The 17,104-nt window shown below is 37.9% G+C and overlaps 1 protein-coding gene across 5 annotated transcripts in view; it reads right to left on the reverse strand.

Moving 5' to 3' along the window:
* The window catches only part of ADAMTSL3 (ADAMTS like 3), a 567,766-nt gene that overhangs the window by 214,555 nt on the left and 336,107 nt on the right, over positions 1–17,104 (reverse strand). For all 5 annotated transcript variants that reach the window (XM_069098697.1, XM_069098694.1, XM_069098696.1 and 2 more), the window contains exons 8-9: positions 12,559–12,633; positions 1,664–1,821 (exon numbers count right to left, since the gene is read on the reverse strand). In XM_069098697.1, the coding sequence (XP_068954798.1) occupies positions 1,664–1,821; positions 12,559–12,633 (233 nt within the window). The remainder of the gene's footprint in view (positions 1–1,663; positions 1,822–12,558; positions 12,634–17,104) is intronic.

Consider the following 17,104-nt stretch of genomic DNA (forward strand, 5'->3'; position numbering starts at 1 on the left):
ACCATGTCATGTCCACCACGTCCACAGCATTGATGGAAATGTTAAATACAACAGGACCAAGGACGGATTTCTAGGACACTCCACTGAAGACTTCTTTTCAAGTTGGAACTAGACACTTAACCAGTCTGGATTCTGATTAATAACACTACTGCCTAGTATATACATCTATCTTTTTCACAACAAACAGATACTTTATAAAATGCTTCACTAAAATCTAGCTAAATTATATTTATATCTTTACAGAAATATCCATATTATACCTTACAGAGATATCTATATCTATATCTATCTATCTTTATCTATCTATCTATCTCTCTCTCTCTCTCTCTCTCTCTCTCTCTATCTATCTATCTATCTACAGTTATCCCTTCTACATCATGGGGATAAAGGATACAGTGTTCCCATAATCTAGAAAATCTGTGTAAAATATTTTGGCCCTTTGTACCAGGGAAGTCTGAATTTCTTTATTTTTCTCTTATGTTTATAGTACCTTATTGTAAAATTTCAGCTGATATTATACAATGCTACACATATATTTTATGCTTTTCTGAGTTTCTAAACTTTTTCCACATCATCTGATGGCATTTGCATGTCATCTGTGACTTCTACAAAATTTCCCCCAAATTTCCATTTCTTATGCCAACCCATGATAAATCAAACCTGCTAAAGGAAAAGTTGTGATGTGGAAGGGATAACTGTATTTTTAAAAGTCTTCTACTCAGGTGGCTAGGTGGCACAGTGAATAGAGCACTGGCCCTGGAGTCAGGAGGACCTGAGTTCAAATCCAGCCTCAGACACTTAACACACACAAACTAGCCATGTGACCTTGGGCAAGTCACTTAACCCCAACTGCCCTCCAAAAAGCAAAAAAAGAAAAAAAAAGTCTTCTACTCTTTGCCTGCTGACTTTCTTTTTCTGTTTTTTGGAGGTCAGTTGTGGTTAAATGACTTGCCCAAGGTCACATGGCTAGTTTTTATGTTAAGTGTTTGAGGCCGGATTTGAACTCAGGTCCTCACGACTCCAGGCCCGGTGCTCTATTCACTGTACCACCTAGCCACTCCCTGCCCGCTGACTTTCTACCGATTCTTTAACATCTAATTCAGATAGTACTTCATCCTTAAAGCCTTTTCTGAACCCTCCTTTTCACACTGACCTCTTTTTGTCTTTTATATTTCCAATTCACTTATTATATAATACTGTATCTTGGAGTTCCTTGTGTTTGTGTCTTATCTCCCTACTGAAAGATAAACTCCAGGAGAGAGACTGACTCTCCTCTAAACTTTTTATCTCCTCTAGTAGCCCAGCTATCACATTAGATACTAAGGGTTTCTTAAATGAATGAGTCAATGCTAAACTACAATAAGAAGAGTGATTCAATTGAATATGATATTGAAAGGCAGAGTTTGATAAAAATCATTCCCTATAAGTGAAAATTGCCCATAGTCCACAAGGGCTTTTAGGACTAAACAAATACATAGGGTTTACTGTATATTAATAGGAATAAACTGACAAATAACAAAAGCAGACTGATTATAAAGCAGATTGATCATATACAAAGACATGTAATATCAACTTGAATAGATTTATTTGTTGCTTGATATTCCAAAATACACAGTACTGTGCTTTAATTATATCGAGATATTCACAAATAGGCTCATCCTACCTTGAAGATGAAATCTGCTCCCAGAGGTCCTGGAATCTTAAAAGTTTCTCTATCAGACCCCCTCAGAAATTCAACTGTAGTGTTTTCTATAACAAAGACTCCAGGGGCAGCAAAACTGTGCTCTCCTTTGCTTCCTTGAAGGGTTTTTGATTCAATAACTAAAAAGAAAACAATGAAATAAATGATTTTTAAAATGTTTTAAAATGGCTTCTTATGCATAGTGACAGTAATTAATAAGTTTGTGTGCAATTATTTTATTATCCTGAAAAAATGACATTCATAAACCCTGAGCTGTGCCATGCACAAAAATAAGTAAATTCTGCTCTTTTGGGGGGATTTTGTTGTAGACTCTTTGAAGTCTACTTACTGGTTCATTGTTTTAGAGATATCTGTTACCTAATTTGTCAATAAGCACCAGAAGAGGTCAGTATAATGTGTTACTCAGTGTAATGTGTGGATGGTATGTGTATGTATATATATATGTGTATATAAGTGTGTACATATATATCACATATATATATGATTAGCATGGCCATAAATAATATAACAATTATAATAAATGTAACAAACTTATAATGTAATGGTCATGCTGCAGACTGACTGGGAAAATGCTCTAGATACTCCATCTAGAACTTGCTTTATGAGCAGGGATTCTTATCCTGTGGTCCACTGAATGAGAGAATTCAGGCAGACCATTAACTCTTTTTTTTTTTTTTTGCTTTTTGGAGGGCAATTGGGGTTAAGTAACTTGCCCAAGGTTACACAGCTAGTTTTTTTGTGTGGGTAGACCATGAATTCTTGAATGGAGTGGGGGTCAGGGGGAGGAAACTGCCACGTGGCAGAGCACTGACCTTGGAGTCAGGTAGCCATGAGTTCAAATTATGCCTAAAATGCTTAGTAGGTATATAAAATATGTTTGCCTGAGTTTCCTTATCTGTAAAACTGGGACAATAATAACACCTTCCTCTCAGGGTTGATATGAGGATAAAATGAGATAATATTTGTAAAGCACTTTGAAAACTTTAAAGTGCTTTATAAATGCTAGCTGTTATTATTTTCACTAACCCCAACTGAAATTTAGCCTTTCACTAAATTATAATGTAGGTAACAAGCATTTTCTAAAAAAGGATCCACCAAAGGGGTCTATAATATGAAAAAGGTAAAGAACCCTTGGTCTAGATAAATGCAGAGAGATCTACTACAGAAAGGAGAAAAGTGTGGAGATATATCCCAAGGGAACAAGTACTTGTCAATTTCCTGTAGTACAATCCATTGCTATGTAATGTAATCAATGTAACATAATGTTATATTATGTTATGTTATAATATATCATATCATATCGAATATACCAACTTTTTTCCTTCAACAATACTTGTGCAGAGAGCATGAATGCAGGAGATTTTCAACAGCTACTTTTAGAGAGCATCTGGGAGGGGGGAAGATGAGACAAAAAGGCAGAGCATAATATATGGGGCAGCCTTTCAGTTAAGTAACCTTATCTTCTACCTGGTCAAATCTGGGTCATGAATGCCATCAGGGATGTGCCAGAGCCAACTCAAAGTGATTCAAGAGATTGTTAAAATTTTCAGTGTGAGCATTTTAGCCTTAGAAACAGCCATCAGAGCTTGCTTTTTCTATTTTTGATGATTGTCTAAACTTAAGAAACTATTGGAGAAAGTGTTAATAAAGAGATTAAATCTAAAAGTGTGTCCTGCTACATTTTACCTCTGTAGACCTGATTATTAAACTTTGGGGCGGTCAGACAGTAGAGTAGATAGAGAGGTGGGCCTAGATTCAGGAAGACTTGAGTTCACATTTGGCCCCAGATACTTACTAGCTGTGTGACCCTGGGCAAGTCACTTAAACTCTGTTTGCCTTCATCTACTGGGGAAGGAAATGGCAAACCATTCTAGCATCTCTGCCAAGAAAACCCCAGATGGGATCACAAAGAATTGAACATGACTGCACACCCCCTTTACACTCAGATAAATAGTTAATTGCCTGGGTCCATCAGTACAAAATAAACTTTTTGCCTGAAAAAGCCTGAAATTATGGAGAAAGATGACTTTTGCTTTTTCTCATCCAGATGATTGCCATTATTTTTAATTTCACTTCACTTTGTAGACATGGACTAAGATTGAGAGAGGTAGTGTGGAGTAGGAGAAAGAACACAGAAAGGGAACCAAGATATCTGAGTTCTAGTTCTAACCCTTGCCACTAACTTGCTGCATGACCTTGGACAAGTCATATAACCTCTTAAAGCTTCCATTTCATTATCTATAAAATGAGCAGTTTAGAATAAATGAACTCCCTTCTCACTCTGACTTTCTATGACTGATTGAATGTAATTTTGCTATTTCTTAGAGATCCTGACTAAAAAAACCCCCAAAAAACAAAAAAAACCCAAGTCTAATGTCTTTATCTATTTGCTAGGATACTTAAAAATGAAAAGTTAGGAATACAGTCTTAAAGGTTTTACATTCATATACAGCTTTCTTTTGTTGGATTTTCTCTCTGCTACTGTGGCTGCCACAGGAATTCCAGAGAGTTTGGTGCTAAATCCATAGAAGACTGTAACCTTTTGCAGGCATCGCTGGTTATCACTGAGAGAAAGGCAAAGAATGTTTCTGGGAAAAGTCAAGGATAGAAGTGAGCTACTGATTTGGAAAATTTATTAGAGGAGTATGAAGTATTCTGGCTACTTTCAAGCACACAAAAACCAGCTGCTTTGAGGCAATGACCTTGAAACCAAAGTCTGAAATACAAAGTCCTGACCATATCAGATATTTGGAAAGTATAAGACAATGTACTTTTTTTCTACTTGCCATGAGGTTCTTTGAAAGGCAATGGTACTGAAGTTGAATGAGTTCTAAAGTTAGTGATAGAGGACATGGGTTCACAACCTGGCTCTGAATCTCAGTTTTCTTATCTCTAAAGTGGGAACAATCATACTTGTAACACCTGCTTCACAAGGTTGTTATGAGGATCAAATGAGATGGGAGTCGAGGGGAGGCAATTAATAACCACAAAACATTAAAATATGTTTTTATCTTTAAGTGGTACAAAGACAACTGGCATTCAAATGTTTAGGTTTTTTTTTTCTAGACCTGTGATTTCAGATAAATGGGGAAGTCTGGATAAAGAAACTATCTGCATGGAGTACTTTGTATATTACCATCTCACTGAGTTGCCTAGGGAGCCTTAGAGGTTAAAAACTTGCCAAGAGTCACAGGGCTATCAATGTCAGAGCAATGCCTTAATATGAAGACTGTCTGCGGTAGAAGCAGGAAAATTCCCTGCGCTCCCCCCATAACCACCTCAAATACCTATAAAAAATGACTCTAAACAAACTTTAGGGCTACAGAACCCACAAAGTGACAGAGAGAAGCAAATCCCCCGCTGAGGGCAGCCCAGCAGGAAGGGTCCATCACAGAGTGCTGGGAGCAGCACCCAGCCCCACCTGAGCCCACAGTTTTAGTCTCAGGGCAGCCTGACCAGCTGTGGCTGGAGGGACAGAGGATAGATCACCAGCAGCTGTGGCAGTTTCCAGAATTATCAAGCCATCAACGACAAAGACGAAGTGAGAGGTCAGTGTAGACTTTGGGAACAGGGAGTCCGGGAGTGCAGTCTAGCCTCTGCCCCCAGAGGGAGAAGTGGCTGAGGCCCAGTGGTCACCACCACATAGTTGCTTCAAAGCTCCTGGCCTGTAGATTGTAGGGGGACCAAGCAACCATTCTGAGGGGAAATCACTCTTGCTTTAACCTGCTTGGATCTGGATTGCTGTCTAGGGTGGAGATCCTGGGGTACCTGACCAGGTGTCAGAGACTGTGGAGGCTTCAGAGAAGACAGTCAACTGTCCTCAACTGCTCCAGCAACTGAGAAAACCCCAGGCATTTGGGACAAAGTTCTCCTCTCTGGAAGCAGGGTTCTACTATGGCAAAAAGCTTAAAAGTCAAGTAATTGAGTGGAAACATGAGCAAGCAAAGGAAGCAAAGCAAGCACAGCAATCCAACTTCAGATTCCTATTTTGGGTACAAAAAGGATCAAGGCATGGAACAGGAGGAAGACAATGAAGTCAGAACTCCTGTACCAAAAGCTTCCAAGAAAAAATATGAATTGGTTACAGGCCATAGAGGAGCTTAAGAAGGATTCTGAAAATCAAATAAGAGAAGTGGAGGAAAAATTGGGAAGAGAAATGAGAATGATGCAAGAAAATCAGGAAAAGAGAGTCAACAACCTGACTGAAGAAAATGACACCTTAAAAAAATAGACTAACTCAAATGGCAAAAGAGGTTCAAAAAGCCAATGAGGAGAAGAATGCCTTAAAAAGCCAAATTTGCCAGATGAAAAAAGAATCTCAAAAACTCACTGAAGAGAATAATTTCTTCAGCATTAGATTGGAGCAAATGGAAGCTAGTTACTTTATGAGAAATCATATACTATTAAACAGATACAAACAAATGAAAAAAATAGAAGGCAATATGAAATATGAAGACTGTCTGCTTTCTGTAATATAATCCTACTCCTTGAAAATGTAATCAGAGAAAAGTTAATACAGAGACTAGGTTCAAGGGGAAAGAAAACAGGAAAAGGCTAATCAAGAAGAATGTCCATAATAGGAAGAAGGTTATAGGGGAAAACAGCCTTCAGAAAAAAAAAATTGGCATCTAACTATAATTACACAGTGTCTGAGTTGTCGACTCAGTCAAAATCTGCTCAAATAGGCAATAGACAACATTCAGATTGCATACTTTGCTGAGTTCACTAAATTTTCTCTCTCTCCCTTCTTCTCTCTGTCTCTGTCTCTGTCTCTGTCTCTCTCTCTCACACACACACACACACAAACACCCTACGTCACTACCTGGGATGGCAAGGTGAGGGTATATGAAGGCGGGGGGGGGCTTTAAAGAGTAGGGGGAAAAGCACTCTGAAATTTGTAACCTAAGTCCAGTTTTTGTTTTGTCTTGATTGTTTGGCTTCATTAATTCGTTAAGGGCAAAGACTATTTCTTTTTGTTCTGTATCCCCAATGCCAACCATAGTTCCTGGAAGGCATATAGTAGGCATTTAATAAATGTGTGCTGATAGAAACCGACTGAAATTACGAGCACTAAGGCACATTCTCAATTTATATAAGCAGAGACAGACAGACATACACACTGATGCTCTTCATCAGTGACACAGGACTGCTTTATGCTCATTGGGTTGGGGATAGACAGGAAGTATGCCTATGCCAAAGAACCCCAAAGATTTCCATCCATGAAATCACAAACTCTCATTCTTTCTATATGAGGAAGAGGGCAGTAGAATTTTGATTTCCAATTGTATTCACGAATGAGCTGAGTTAAAGAATGAAATCATTTGTTCAGATTCTCTCAGATTGAGGTCATGAATGCAAATTACTCAGTCAATTCAGCTCAATAAAACCATTTCATTTGAAATTCAAGCAATTCAGATGCTGAGATGAGATTTCCTATGACTATATGCTTTAATGGTAACAATTTTGCAGGTCCCTAGCCCCTTGTAATTAATAATGAGATTGCTTTTTATAATAAATCTAAATTGAAGACCTAGAGATAATTGCTATACTCAAGAGACTCTACTTTACCATATCCTGGCACACTTGAATTCCCCAGGCTTGATATTTCAAATAATGTCTATGTTTCCAATCTCACCCCCATGTTCACTTATTAGCTAGTTCTAGAGTCAAGGCCTTACATTACCGGGGCCAGCTAGTGATTTAGGAAGATGACAAAAGGGGCAAACTGAAGAAAGCCTCTCCAGCTGGTATCAAGAAGCAGAGATCCACATAAAATCGGCCTATAAATTTCCACACCATTGAGTAGGCAAATGAGTGATTACTCCTCCATTTATCCCATGCCCACACTTCTCAGGTTTCTCTTTCACTATGTCTTTTCACCCTTGCTACCTTTGGCGTTGCTGAAAGAGGAATTTGGGGACCCATGGAGAAAGAAAAAAAAGAGAAACTAGAAGATTAAAATCAAGGAAGTCCCTAGTTAGGCTTCCAAATATTTACCTGCTAAAATAGCTGCATTTTCAAAAATGATAAATGGGATAATTTAAGTTGGACTCTCCTTGCTGTAGAGATATTTATAAAGAGACAAAGAAAGTATCACTTCAAACTTTCCTGTACACAGTACTTTGCTAAGAGAAATGGGTGAGTCAAATCCTTCCCAAAGGCTCTTTTGTATTCTATGATTAGAGTAAAATTGTTAGATAATTTTATTAATTTCTTCATGAATAACTATAGACTGTGTATACATTTATCATATAGCTATTGTGATTTTTCACATGATATATGTATATTTTACAGGTTTTTGGAGGTTCCTTGCAGGGCCGATGTGTTTGGCACATTTATATCCATTTTACAAGACCTAGATTGTCACTTCATTATTTTAAATCAGCCAGAGTCACAGACCCAGAGTCAAAAAGGATTTTCGAGATCATCTAGTCCAACCCCTCACTATATAGCAGCTATTGAGGAAAAGGAGGCCCAGGTAAATTAAGTGACTTGTCTAAGGCTGCTTAGGAAATAGAAAAATTTGAAACCAGGTTATCTGGATTTCAAGCCACTAGTGCTTTTTTTAATGTAATGTACTGCTTCTGAAATCATCATACTTAAACATATAAAAGACATATCTCTTTCTGGTGTGGACATTACCTTCAACAATACAGAGGGTAACTTTTCTGTAAAATGAGGGGATTTTAAAAAATGATCTCTAAATTCTTTACTAGCTCTACTACACTGGCAGAATGTAATTTTTTTCTTCTTTAGAGATTTTGTGAAGAAACAAAAAGGAGAGAAAGAAAGAGAAAGAAGGAGGCAGTGACTTGCTTAAGATCATGCAAAGAGAGGGGTGGCCAGGTAGCTCAGCAAGTAAGAGCACCGGCCCCAGTGTCGGGATGACCTGGGGATCAAGTCCCGGCTCTGATACTTAGCACCACACACAGAAATAACTGGCCGTGTAACCTTGAGCAAGTTACTTAACCCTGACTGCTTTAAAAAAAAAAGATCATGCAAAGAGTATGTACCAGAGATACAATTTGACCCCCAATTCTCAGATTTCAAAGCCAGTGCTGACCCATGTGCAAAAATCAGGCATTTTCCTCTATGAGAAGCACTGCTCCTAATTAAAAGGACAACAGCCAAGTCACATAGAAGCAAACCTCTCAGCTGCTAACTTCACAAAAAACCACATCTATAAATTAAGTTGGAAAAAATAAGGAATGTGGAGATGAATGCTAAAAATAAGTTTAATAAAACAAACCCTACTTCTTTTGGGGGAAGAGGTAGTTAGGTGGTACAGTGGATAGAGTTTTAGCCCTAGAGTCTGGAAGACCTGAGTTCAAATCTGACCTTAGACACTTATTAGCTGTGTGACCCTGGGTAAATCACTTAACCTCTGCCTGTCTCAAGTTTCTTATCTGTAAAATGAACTGGAGAAGGAAATGGCAAAGTACCACATTATCTTTGCCAAGAAATCCCCAAATGGGGTCACAAAGAGTTGAATATGCCTAAAACAACTCAACGACAACAACAAAACTCCTTTATTTAGAAGTTTAGACATTTTTCTAAACCATTTTATATAGCAGATTATTTTTATTCCCCAGAAAAGAAACATAATACTCAAAAACATTTCCAGGGGAAATGTAAGATAAGCCACAACAAAGGTCTTTCTAAGCAAATGGGTTTAATCTGTCACCTGTGGTCAGCACAGTGGAACTGTGGAAGAGAATGGGCTCTAGGATCAAAGGACCTAGCTGGAAGTCCTGTGTCTTATGCTTACCATACATAGGACCTTGGGCAAGTCACTAACAGGAATTTAATCTTCTCATCCATAAAATGAAGGCATCAAACTAAGTGGTTTTTGAGCTCCCTTTCAGCTCTCGGACTATGACAGATCCCATGAAATAGGAACATTTTGGAGCTTTGTGTGCAGGGCAGTATAACCAAAATGTGTCTGACTATGTATAAGGTAATGAGATTGCTTGAGATGGCAAACAAACATATGAGGTAATAAATATCCAAATGAGTTTTATCCTTCAAAATAATGACTGTAAGGGACTAGATGCTTATTTCAATGTTGCAGGCATTACTTGGTCCTCTTTAGGAACTGTTGACTTCAGAGACAGTTTACAGCCCCAAGAAAATCTCTCATTGTTTTATAGGCAGACTTTGCATTTTAACCCTCAAACACATTATGTTTGCGTTATTCTGTGCATTTCCTAATAACTTCAGCTGACATTTACAGAGCCCTTTAAAATTTTCAAATCATTTTACATATACTATCTTCTCTCAGTCTCAGAACAACTCACGGTGGGTATCACTGTCTCCAATTTATAGATGAGGTTAGGTGACCTGCTGTGATTGAAGTAAATGTCAGAGATGAATCTTAAACACAGGTCCAGCACTCTACCCACAATACCACGCTGTCTTCCAAGTAATTAAGACCTCTGAAATAATCAATGCATATGTGGTAGTTATACTGCTTTTCTAGGACTGGGAGCATCACTTTACTGTTTTAAATGAATGTAGATGATTATAGTTAATAGTTATTGCCTCACCTCATTGGACAGATTTGTCATTAAATGAACTTTTGACTATTTTCAAGGGCAATGAGGATAATGACCTGCTCTAGCCTCTAAAAGCAATTCTCAAAAGGGAGTTCCAGAAATGCTTTGACCAGTTATGAGGTAGAATCAACAAAATAAGCATGTATTGCCTCTGAAGATGACTCCCTGGAAGAAGGACAATATTTATTTGAATATAAGTTTGAATTTTGTTTGTTTAACAAAAGCAACTGCATGACTTTATAATAACAGTTTGTCTAATGAAACTGAAGGTGTGAAAGGCATTTCTGGTCCATTCATTGCTCATGCTACCAGCATCATTAAATTTCTCTTGCTTTCCAAATTTAAATTATGCCACATACAGGATTTCCTTAAGTTCTCTTCCAGTTCATTAACTACCTCATTATTGCCTTCAAATGTTTTCTAACAATTCCCTACTGTTTTAATAAAGGACGGGCTCACAGCTGGGAGAACTTTAAGTGGAACACTTTAAATGGAAACCTTTCACAAAGGGCAATTCTATTTCAGAAGCTGAGTCCAGTTTCCAAAAATCCCATTGAATTTTGAAGCCACTAAGAAGAGAGCAACCAAGGATTTTCCTCCAGATAAGAAATTACTTAGAAATATAAAACCAAATAAAAGATGATCCAGAAAAAAAGTCTTCACTATAGGACTTCTTATTTAAAAACAAACCTGATCCCTCACCACTAAGGATGAAATGTGTGAAACTCCAAAGTAGGGCTTTTTTTTTCTCTCTTGGTAATAGGGACAGCAAAACTCTGAGGATGGTTGTTTGGGCTGAAATTGTCCTAACTGCCCAAGATCCTTTGAGGGTTGATAAGGCTCTGCTTTCCAGGAAGAGAAAGTGAAGGAGACTAGATAGTTACAATGTTTATACTACAACATTTCCTGAGGTCTCTGACAGGTCCTGATATATTTTTGGAGGTGTTCATTTTGAGAATAAAAAAAGCCTCCTTCCCAATAGAAGGGTTATACAACAGTATATGCTATATAACAATTATATGTTATACAACACTAAGAGTAGTCAAGCAGACATCAGAAATTGAATCTAACATTTTTGTTTTACATATAAGGAAACTCAGGACCAAGAAGGTTCAGTTAGCACAGTGCCTGGCACATAGTAGGTGCTTAATAAATGATTACTGAATTTGGATTAAGTGACCTGACCAAAGTCACTTAAGGGATCGAGGAAGAATTTGAACCTAGGTCTTTTGATCCCACATCTAGTGTTCTTTCCAATGTATCATTCTGCCTCTCAATCAACCAGGATCACCATTACCATATAATCTCAAAAGCTAGGAACAAATTTGGAAATTGCTACCAAATTGAAAAGGCTGCAAGTAAGTACCCAGCAATGACCTTTATAAGTTTTTCTTCTCCCAGGACCAGTCTAAATTCACAGCGGCTTCTAGCCAGAAGGGTTGGTCATCAGTGATGAAATTTTTAAATTATTAAATCTACTGAGGATTATCACTGTCATCTTCTTCCTCTGTCTCACTTCTTCACCATCTTCTATCACCACCACTGCTACTGACTTGTTGACATTTATATGTGGCTATAAAGGTTTGAAAGCCACTCTATTTACAATCTCTCATTTGAACCTCTCAACAACCCCGAAATAGGTACTATTATCCCCATTCAGATGAGGAAGTTAGAGCTCAGAGAAATGAAGTGACTTGTCCAGGATTCCACAGTTACTCCTGTAGTAGACAGGCTGTGGTTCATGAAGGGTTCATCAACACTGATGGAATCATAGATCCCTGAAGTTCAGAAGTAATGCTTGCCAGAATGAACAGATCCTGTGATGGAAAGAAGCTGATCAATTTGTTAGTGAGGTTTCCTCTATTAAAGCCAGACTAGCAAACTTAATATATATAGCCCCATATTTTTAATTGTTTTTTTAAGTGCATTCTTTATACTCCTGTGATTAGTGAAGCAATGTAGAAAAGCTACTTTTCACCTCAAAACAAAGAGAGCCCTGTGCTCCATCACGGGGTTTAGGTTCACAGGGTGGCAGCCAGAGATACTTTAAGGATCTGATTCCAACTCCAAAACAACAAATGTGGATGGAAAATTCTTACATTGGTTCCAAGGACTTTGTTTACTTTCTACGTCCCCCACTGGTTAGTATCACATCTACAAAAAGCATTCTTTATATTCCACAGATGTAAATAATACAAGGGTGTGTTGTTTTGTTTTGTTTTGTTTTTTAAATGAGGGATTTAATTCTCTTCTGGTTGGGAAATAAACACAAGGTGCACATCCTATACACGAGATACTTACAGAGGTGTGCTGGTCCTTTCACAGTAATCCTCACGCTTCGACTCCCTAGTGGAACAGCAATCACATTTTCTTCCCCTAGCAAGGAAACAACAAGAGAGCTGTAGTAAGAACAGGGTGTGAAAGCAATGTTAAAACACAAAACTCAATCAAAAACTCATTCTTGTGTTCCACATTTTAACTTCAAGTAGGTTTTTGTTGTATTCAATTTCATTATATTGCATTTCAAAATAGTTAATCAATCAAGTAAGTATTTTTTCACTGCCTATTATATGTCCTGCATTGATTGACACTTGGGAAGATACAAAAACAAAAATGAAAGACTTCCTACCCTCACAGGACTTACTATGACCTTGAGAACGCCATAATTAAAAATCTAGAGGGCTACATGTGGCCTCAAGGCCGCAGGTTCCCCTCCTGATCTATTGGAAGAGATAACATGTGTACACATATTCTGGAGTGTCCCCTTGTTAGACTTCAGTGCATTGAAGGTCGTAAGCATCAAACACAGAGATAAGATGAGAAGTAAAGTCAACTTACCTATGTTCACATGACTAGTAAGAAGCAAAACCATATCTTCTAGATCAAAGGTCTTCATTCTATACAACTAGTCCCACTTTAATAGTCAAAACAATGAAGTTGTTTTGGAAACAAACACACACACACACACTCACAAGGAACAACAACCTTGGAAATCATTTTGAGTAGTGGGAAATTACATTTTATAAGCCCAAACAACTCAAATATGAAGAACAAATTACTTACATATTTATATTCTATGGATTCCATCTGAATTTATTTTGCAATCTTTGGACTGATTCATGGATCTGCTTAGTTTGTTTCACTCCATTCCCTCCCACACATAAATGCAACCAGTCCAGCTGTTCCATCATATTTTGCCCAATACCTCATTTCCTGTCACAGATCACAGTGTAAGTAGTAAGATGTATAGGAAATCAATCACCCACACAACACTAACTAATTATTATGCTTTGGTTTAGATCTAGAAATTTATGTCAGGCCATTTCTCCTAGCAATAAACCCTACCTTGCACGCACCCTGAAACTACCTCCACCTGTATAAAGTTAACCCAAACAAGGAAATATTTCTTAATTTTTCTTCTTCTGATCTAATACAGACCTAGCCCCATTTTCCTATTCTGGCTTTCTCTCAGCTGATTTTCATGCTCTTTTTTCTCATTCCTCCCACTCCTTATTTTCCTCCTTGTTTTCTAGTTCTTGGAACTATAGATATGGCTAAAAATAAGTGAAGAGCAAAGAATGAACTATCCCAACACCCACCCCAACAACAATAAACATTATGAAAGAAGTTCTGGAAAAATACTTTTTCTTTTTTTAATGTAATAGCTTTTGGTTTGTCTGTTTAGGAAAGAATTTCATGAATGTACAATATAGGGACTGGTAACTTTTCTAAATGAGTGACCATAATTTTGATCTTTGTTTTGTAAGGTTGGGAAGGGTGCTATGACTGTGGCAAAAATTGAAAGTTAGTCTGAGGGTGAGTGTGCCCCTTTAGAAGAGGAACTCAGTAGAAATCAGTGGCTCTAGTCAGAGAACCTGAGTTCAAATCCCACCTCTGATGTTACTACCTGCTTGACCTCCTGCAAGTGACTTAACCTCTCTGGGCCTCAGTTTCCATAACTGTAAAACGAGAGGGTTGAAGTAGATTGACTCCTAAAGTCTCTCCCAAAGGTTGGTGTTGAAGATATTGCACAGTTAAAGTTCAGGACTAATTAACTGTCATGAGTGATTAGCAGATCATGGCCGTGCTGACAAGACTGTTCTTAATAAGAGAATTTGTTTAATAGCAAAGGTCTTAATTGAAGTCAGTCAATTCATCAAAACAGAGTTGGCTCTGCTAATGTGACAAACTGCCTGATTTTACTTTTTTGTTTCTATTTTCTTTAACTTGTATCAAAAAGGTATTCCCTTACATATGGCACACAGCATCTCATAATACCATGCTGTGCAGCATCACAGCTACAAAACTTCACATTGAGTGAAAGCTTCATCCCTCACTCCTTCAGTCTCTTAGGACACTTGGTCTGACCTCATCTATGGATTTATAAACTATCATATTACCGAAGCTATTTTCATATGTGTTTTTTCTACCTATTAGACCATAAACTTCTTGAGGACAGGGATGGTGCCATTTTTCACATCAAGACAATTCAACAAGGCATCTTCTTCCTCTAAGGCACCATGGAGGAAAGGCAAATAGCTAGGATACAAGGAAAGGTGAAAGAAATGTGGAAGAGAAGTCCAGGCAACACAAAGAAAAATTTGAGGATCAAGAGATTGTTCATTTGTACTTTATTGTCCTCTTTTTTTCCTGAAATCTATAGTCCAGCCAAACTGGCCTTCTTGCTTACCCAACTCCACCTTCTCTTTGTACACTTTTGCCTTGATACTGACTGTTTCCCCTTTTTACCTCTACCTTTTAGAATCCCTGAGGTCAAGTACCACTTTCTACATACACTTCCCCCCAACTAATAGTGTCTTTCCCTAAACTGCCATATATTTATTTTGTGCTTATTCCGAATATGCTTAAATTTATATAGTGTTTCCCCTGAAAAAACAAACTTTTTAAGATCAAGGATTTTCTCATTTTTGTTCTTATAAGCTCAGCGTCTAGCATAATGGCTGGTATGATGTAGGAACTCAATAAATGCTTGTTCCTTGATTCACCTAGGGATGGGGGGGTGGTGGTGGAAGGATTTGGAGAAGGTTCTTGGGATGGGAAATCTGATCTGCCCCCTCAAGTGAGGGATGGACAATATCTTTGTATCTTCTTTGTATCCCTAAATCCCTCATTTTCAGTAGGTGCCTCAGTCATTCAGTAGACATATGCTGAGTGACTATTACTTCTAAAGCACATGCTATGTATTATATTTCCTACACGTAGGGTTTGCATGCTTTATAGTCCAGACTTATATTACTTTATTTAAACTCCCTTCAAGGCTATAACCACAGTGGTATTTCCAGTAATTCCCTAGGCACAGTGTGACTTAAGCTGCTGCTATATGGTAGAGCCATATGAAGGGGAAATCCTTCAAGAGGGAAGTTAAAGCTTGCCTTCATTTACTGTCATTCTGTGGTTCTGGCTCCTAAGGTCCATAATGAGTAGCACAAGGGTTCTGGTTACATCAGAAAAGGCAGAAGTACTTTTCCATAAATATATGGATTTTTTCCCCTGTCAGTTTGGAAGAAGCAAAAACAAAACAACAACAAGCAAAACCTAAGATGGTTTTCCATTTCTCTGAGGGAGGATGAACATAACTGTCACTGTGGGGAGAGGGATGAAATAAAAAGGTATCTTGAAATTTTTTCTCTGTCTGAGTAACAAAAAATTCCTTTGCAAGGTTAGTAACTGAATTTTAGATATGTTTTTGTTAGAGCATTAATTTGTCTTGGTCATAATTTTCTGTGATGTAATTAACCATTTTTCAGGTGTTGGTTTGGCAAGGGATGCTATCTCTTGATCCCTGGCATTTTTTAAAATGAAAACTTCAACAGATTTCATGAATGGCTGATTTTTGAAGCATTTTCTAGTTGACACTATGGAAAGATGATTACTGGATGATGTACTGTTCAACTCGTCTTCAGAAATGAAGGGTTATTGGGGCAGCCAGGTAGCACAGCGAGTAAGAGCACTGGCTCCAGTGTCGGGATGACATGTGGATCGAATTCGGGCTCAGACACTTATTACCCATCCAGAAACACCTGGCCATGTAACCTTGAGCAAGTTACTTAACCCCAACTGCTTAGGGGTGGCCAGGTGGCTCAGTGAGTAAGAGCACCGGCTCCAGTGTTGGGATGACCTGGGGATCAAATCTGGGCTCAGATACTTAGCACCACACCCAGAAATAACTGGCTGTGTAACCTTGAGCAAGTTACTTAACCCCGATTGCTTTAAAAACAAAAAAAAGAAATGAAGGGTTATCCTTATATTTAGAATATCAGTAAAGAATCAACTAGAAGGTAGCATGCAAACTATGGAGATATTTATATATTACTTAAAAGATGCATGAATATATCATATCCTATAACTAGATACAATCCCTATCTTATGAAATATTATTTAACTCACAAAGTTTTCTAGTTGTTATATTTAATTTATGTAATATATTCATTCAACAAACATTTAGACTCTGACCTTCCAACAGATCTTAGCAATGGAGGACATTCCCTCTGCTAATCCAGTCTATGATGTTTCACATCCTATGTGTTCCTTGTTCAAGTCCTTTTTTTTTCTTTTTGGAGGGCATTTGGGGTTAAGTGACTTGCCCAAAGTCACATGGTTAGTAAGTGTGTCAAGTGTCTGAGGTCAGATTTGAACTCAGGTCCTCCTGACTCGAGGACCAGTGCCACCTAGCTGCCCCCAAGTCCTTTCTTTTTAAAGCTCTTTCATGGAGAACCTATCCAATACATAGGAAGCCTTTTTCTAGTTCTAGTTTAGTTTTTAAAATGGATTTTAGATCAAGAGCTAAAAAGAAGCCAACTAATTCAACTCCTTCATTTTACAGATG

Source organism: Petaurus breviceps, unplaced genomic scaffold (assembly GCF_028583685.1).
Source record: "Petaurus breviceps papuanus isolate PSGF00001 unplaced genomic scaffold, PetGlider_PUasm1.0 37, whole genome shotgun sequence".
NCBI lineage: Eukaryota > Metazoa > Chordata > Mammalia > Diprotodontia > Petauridae > Petaurus > Petaurus breviceps.